The 6,417-nt window shown below is 33.1% G+C and overlaps 1 protein-coding gene across 1 annotated transcript; it reads left to right on the top strand.

Moving 5' to 3' along the window:
• The first annotated feature begins 1,969 nt into the window (after positions 1–1,969).
• On the top strand, positions 1,970–5,820 carry LOC116021725 (pentatricopeptide repeat-containing protein At3g16010). Its single transcript, XM_031262190.1, has 3 exons — positions 1,970–2,099; positions 3,476–3,571; positions 3,738–5,820. Exons 2-3 carry the CDS (start codon positions 3,496–3,498, stop codon positions 5,576–5,578), a joined length of 1,917 nt encoding a protein of 638 aa, XP_031118050.1. The 5' UTR covers positions 1,970–2,099; positions 3,476–3,495; the 3' UTR covers positions 5,579–5,820.
• The last annotated feature ends 597 nt before the right edge of the window (positions 5,821–6,417 follow it).

Here is a 6,417-nt window from a genome sequence, read left to right as displayed (position 1 = left end):
GACGATTTTTTTTTTTTTTTTTTTTTTTTTTTTTTTTGAAGAAGAAGAAGAAGAAGAAGAAGAAATGGACGGTAATGTTATTATCTTCTCACATAAAAGAAAATTTCAAAGTATAAAATCCTCTTTTCAAATTAACAGAACACCGTATTCCACTGCTCCCGTGCTCTGTATGAATTAATAATATAGGTAAATGATAACTATAAATAAATAGTGGCGGTGGTGATAGTCGTGTTGGTGACGATGATGGCGGTAGTAGTGTGGTATTGGTAGCGGTGATGATGGTAGTGTGATAGGGGTGGTTGGTGGGGATCGTGTGGTGGTGGTATTGGTAGCGGTGGTGTGGTAATTGTGGTGATGGTGTGATAGTGGTGGTAGTGTTGGTGGAAGTCGTGTGCTGGTTTGATGGTTGTGGTGGTTGTAATAATAATAATTCGGAAACTAACTTAAAAAACAATAAAGTGCAGAGAGATGGAAAATAAAGAATCTGAAAAATATCTTCCCACTAAAAAACTAGGAAGACATTTTATATCAAATTGAACATTTTTCATTGACCATAATGCATATTTTCATTTGACTTTATTTTTCTTGAGTATCCAAACATTGAAAAATTCAAAAAATAATTTTGGCAAGTTATTTTTTGGGTTTCGAACCGACCTTAAGTTCTGCTTATAAATTAAAACCAAATAACTTTATTTATGGGTATAACTATTGAGGGGATATGCGTAGCGAACTCGATGGTTCTTTGATCGTATCCAACTGTAGGTCCACAACACTGCATTTATCCCTACCTGAGATTTGACCACACTTGAAGGACATGCAACTGTGAAACGTCATTTTAATCGTCCCATTACTTAATTAATTCAAAATGGATACATAGCATGACTGACCTGACTAATTTAGGATTAAGCGCTACCGCACTATGCACCTTTGCCCGGTGGAAACCCCAACATGTGAAACCCTTGCTTATATCACTATAAAAGTCGAATGACACCTCAAGAAATATGACTTTTTCTTGGTGACCAATTGACCTATTGCGAGCTATTTGACTGAAATACTTTAATAATGTAATTAATGATTAGAGAAAATTTCAAGTGCCGATTTAGTATTGGTGTTTTTAACACAAGATATAAACACACGTCACATATGATATTAAGTAAATTGCAATTTTAATCATCAATTATTGTAATATTGTCACATTCAATATTTATTATTTTTACCTTTTTATAATTTGGCACAATTAAGTCAATGTTTAAAATTGATTATTTAACTGTTTAATAAAAATGATTAATATGTAATTTTATCCTCTAATTAAAAGAGTTTACAGCGAGGAAAAGAAATTATTTATTAAGGCAAGAAGATTATATGACTAAATTACATTTTGACCATCTTTATTAAATATTGAATGTCAGAATTTTAAATAAAAGATTAATTATGACAATTAATCAAAAATAAAAAATATAATAAAATAAAATTAAAACAATAAAATTAAATGTGACAATGCCATAATAATTAAACACTAAAAATAAAATTTTCTCAAAGTTACTTGAATTATACTAAATACAAAAAGTTATTGACAGTTTATAAATTTACTAAAATTATATACAAAATTTACTAAAGTTGTTACCCTTAAAAAAAAATTATGGTAGCTTGTCAATTAATTTTGACATACTTGACCACTATTAACGATTTGACTTAGTTAACAACCAATATGGAGCGTTTGATTAATTAACTTTTTATAATAACTTATTGTTATAAAATGTTAAAATTTAAAAAACTGATTAAAACAACTTTTTTAATTAATTTTTGGAGAAAATAATTTTACATGTAATGAGCTATTAGATAATATCTAATTTATCAAACATTTTTGTACAATTTTATACGCTAACAACTATTTACCAAATACTCCAAAATAAATTAGTACGTATTAAATACATGTTTGTGCATATCACGAATTAACAGCTAGTTATTAGAGCCGTCATGTCCTATAGGAATTCTCCCCATTTCGGTTGCCATTTCATAATTTGGAGCTACAAATCCATGGTAAAAATCGTATCTAAGGAATATTAAATTTTCAACTCAGTGGCATTTGAAACCCGCAGGTAAGTAATTCCTTTAATTTTTTGTTCTGAATGCTTTTTATGTTTCTTTTTGGTGTATGCAATCTGTTTGAAGAAATGTCTAAAAGGCAATTTCTCCTTGTGGGTCAACTTTGAACTGTAAATTTGTATGGATAAATTGTAGTTAGCTCTGGCCTTTGAGGAGGTTAATTCGTTTTTGAACTCTGATGTATGAGTAGTTGCTTTTCTGGTTGTTGGTTTGTTATATTTGTGGGCATTCATTTCGATTTTCACTGAGTGTAATATTACTGGAAACCTAAATCTTATTCCCACAAAAAAATTCGAATTGTTTAAATATTACTCCGTGCTAAGCTTCTGAATTCTTGATGGTGTTATTGTGCCTGAACTGAGATATGCCATTTCTTCACCTGGGATCAACGAAAGCATGTAATTATTTATTTCTTCCACAACAGTTAGTGTATTACTGGTAAAATATTCCTAGAGTCTGCCTAGAACCATAATTTTCCTCCTGAATGTAGTTCATTATCCAGTTTTGTCAAACTCATTATATCTTTAAAAGTTCTATCTAAAACTTCTAAACGATGCCTGTGTACCATTGGAGTTTCATCCCAAATTATCAAGCTTGTAGTTCTCAAAATGTTTTCTTTTGGACTTCCTTGGTATGTTCCGCAGCATTCTTAGCAATGGTTAACAGAATAGAGAATATAGAGTGTGATGTCTGACCTCTTGGAAGTAATAGAGATGCAATTCCAGTTGATGCACTGCCAAGACAATCTCTCTTTTGCTTTGTAAAGATGTTGCCAAAGTATTCCACGAAATGTTAGCATATTGTGCATATTCATAATTGAAAGAGTTTCAATTGCTTAAACCCAAGTTATAGCAATCCTGATTCTTCTTCTATTTGGGACAGCTCCTCCGCTGGTTCTGTTGGTTTGTAATATTTCCTTTGGTTACTAGAATTGCAGTGGCAAAGTCTTTCTCAATTTAGAATCTTATCTTCTATTTGCACATACACACTTGGAAGTTTATTTATCAAATATATAAATAAATAATGAAATAATATAAAGCAAGCACTTAGAAATGCCATTCATGTATTTAATATATTTATATATTATTTTGATGAAATATTTTTTCTATTCAGAAATTCCTGTCACAATTTTTGTTTTGAATAAGATAAAATGGTAAAATGTTTTTGCAACTTTCTGATTTTTTTCTTGAATCATATACTTTTTATACTTTAAAAAAAACTGCACTGGCTTAATCTTTTATGGTTAATCTTCGTGTTTTCTGTATTACCTGGAAAAATTCATGTGAATAATGTATGTATGTGTGTGTATGGAGTCAATTGTGATGCTATATAGTGTGTTTATCTCACATGAGATCAATTGTTTCTATAGCTGATTGAGTTGAAGCAAGGATGATTGCAACATTATCTGGTTCAAGAAGAAGAATCTCTACTTTTTGTTATCTATGTGACAGAAGGAAGCAGACAGGTAGGCTTCATTTTCTTTTCTTCTTCCCCTCTCTCCATCTCCATGAAATGCCAATTTGTTTGACTCCATTCAAATTAAGTTGGTCCATTTAAAATTCTTTATTGACTTTTTGATGGTGGATTTTGGAATGACAATTTAATTGGTTTTGTTTTCTTTGATATTACAGACAGCGAAATTGTTAAAATGTTTCAACTTTCAATTCCTAAAGTGAACACAGTAAATTATGCCTTGAATCGGACATCTTCACGAAGAAATAGTGCTGTAAGGACATTGGATGAGAGGTTCATTAGGATTTTAAAGATATTTAAGTGGGGTCCTGATGCTGAAAAGTCTTTAGAGGTCCTACAGATGAAAGTAGATCATCAATTGGTTCGTGAGGTATTGAAAGTAGATGTAGAGGTCACTACAAAAATTGAGTTTTTCAAGTGGGCTGGGAAAAGAAGGAACTTTGAGCATGACTCCACTACATACTTGGCTTTGATCCATTGTCTTGAAGAAGCAGGGTTGACAGGTCAACTATGGAGAACAATCCAAGAAATGGTGAGGAGTAAATGCCTAATTTCCCCTAGTGAACTTTCTGAGATTGTGAGGATTTTAGGGAGAGCAAAAATGGTAAGCAAAGCTCTTGTTGTATTTTACCAGATCAAAGGTCGCAAGTGCAAGCCAACTGCAAACACTTACAACTCTGTAATTTTAATGCTGATGCAAGAAGGTCAGCATGATAAAGTTTATGAGCTTTACAATGAAATGTGTACTGAAGGTAACTGTTATCCAGACACAGTAACATATAGTGCACTTATATCAGCATTCACAAAACTAGGCCAAGATGATTCTGCTCTGAGGTTGTTTGATGAAATGAAGGAGAATGGCTTACATCCCACTGCAAGGATATACACTACTTTGTTAGGAGTTTACTTCAAGAAGCGTAGCATTGAAAAGGCTCTAGGGTTAGTCCATGAGATGAAGGAAAAAGGCTGTGCTCCAACTGTTTATACTTACACTGAATTGATAAAGGGCCTTGGCAGAGCTGGTAGAACTGAAGAAGCTTATTCTATATTCCTTAATATTCTAAAAGATGGTTGTAAACCTGATGTTGTACTACTAAATAATGTCATGAATATTCTAGCAAGGGCAGGACGCTTAGCTGATGCTCATAAACTGTTTGAGGAAATGGAGTCCTTAAATTGTACTCCAAATGTGGTGACCTATAATACTGTTATAAAGTCTTTGTTTCAATCCAAAGGTCCAGTACCTGAAGCTTCATCATGGTTCGAAAGGATGAAGGCAAATGGTGTTGCTCCAAGCTCTTTCACTTATTCAATATTTATTGATGGGTATTGCAAGACAAACAGGGTTGAAAAGGCTTTGATGCTGCTTGAGGAGATGGATGAGAAGGGTTTTCCTCCCTGTCCAGCTGCCTATTGCAGCTTGATTAACAGTCTTGGAAAAGCAAAACGCTATGAAGCTGCAAATGAGTTATTTCAGGAGCTAAAGGAGAATTGTGGGTCTTCAAGTGCTAGGGTATATGCAGTGATGATAAAACATTTTGGTAAATGTGGACGTTTTTCTGAGGCTGTTGATCTTTTCAACGAAATGAAAATGTTGGGATGCCGTCCTGATGTCTATGCATACAATGCTCTTATGTCAGGGCTTGTAAGGGCTGGCTTGGTAGATGAAGCTCATTCCTGGCTTCAAAATATGGTAGAAAGTGATTGTGTTCCTGATATTAACTCATACAATATAATCCTAAATGGTTTAGCCAAGAAAGGTGGTCCACAACGTGCAATTGACATGTTTATGAAAATGAAACAATCTGACGTTAAACCAGATGCTATCTCATACAACACCATTCTTGGTTGTCTCAGTCGTTCTGGTATGTTTGAGGAGGCTGCAAGGTTGATGAAAGAGATGCATACAAATGGTTTTGAATATGATCTTATTACATACACATCAATACTTGAAGCTGTTGGTCAGTTTAATGAAGATCATACAAGTAGAGCTTTGTGAAAGCTGTGTTTTTGAGGACTTGCTACTAAATGCCTAAATAGCAAAGCTAGAAAGCACAGGATGTGTGTCCAAGTTCATATGACTCATATGTTTTGTTCTGGTGGCTTTTCTACTGCTGCAACTTGTACCATTTTTGTAAAGGAAAAATATTTGATACACTGACGGTGTATAGGTGCAAAATATTTTTCCTTTTGTAAAAGGATCTAAATATTCACCTATGTGAACCACAGAGTAATCCCGAAGTCATTGCATCCCTCTCTATCCACCGCATACATCTATGAATGTTCTGACATTACAGGCTAACCTGGCACTCTCCTACAAGCTGAAGTGCATAGCAAAGTAAAGCTTTCAATGTCTTCTTTGTTACTCAGTGTTGATAAGATCTTCCATCATGATCAATATTTTTATTTAAATTAAGAATGAGCTTTTGATTAGGAATATGTTACTGTAGAGTCTTGGTTCTGATACTAGGTATGTAACCCTTGATGCAAACTGTAGGAACAATTATCCATAGAATGTGCACTAGCTTTCCTGGGGTAAGAAATCTCTGGTGTGGGGTGTAGTGTCATTACTAGAACTCTAGAATGCATTTCTAGTAGGAACAAACTTTTTATATTATCTCATTAGAAATCCAGCCAATTTTTCACATTTATTGGGACATAGCATTAATTTTTATTAAATAAAAATGTAGAATTTTAACTAAGTTCGTACCTGCAGAAATGCAATTTTATGTTTCTGAAATCAGCTAATTTAATTTCAAATATTAAAATATCGCATATTAATTTATGTAAGTGCTTGATATATTGTTTTTAATTTCATCAAATACACTTGGACATCTG

The sequence above is a fragment of the Ipomoea triloba genome, chromosome 6 (genome assembly GCF_003576645.1).
Source record: "Ipomoea triloba cultivar NCNSP0323 chromosome 6, ASM357664v1".
Lineage (NCBI taxonomy): Eukaryota > Viridiplantae > Streptophyta > Magnoliopsida > Solanales > Convolvulaceae > Ipomoea > Ipomoea triloba.
This window is presented reverse-complemented; position numbering and strand designations above follow the sequence as displayed.

Bases quoted from the DNA above. Each gene is read 5' to 3' on its own strand.
- LOC116021725 (XM_031262190.1), top strand. From the start codon at position 3,496: ATGATTGCAACATTATCTGGTTCAAGAAGAAGAATCTCTACTTTTTGT. The intron at 3,572-3,737 runs GTAGGCTTCATT...TTGATATTACAG, and splicing joins TGACAGAAGGAAGCAGACAG to ACAGCGAAATTGTTAAAATG.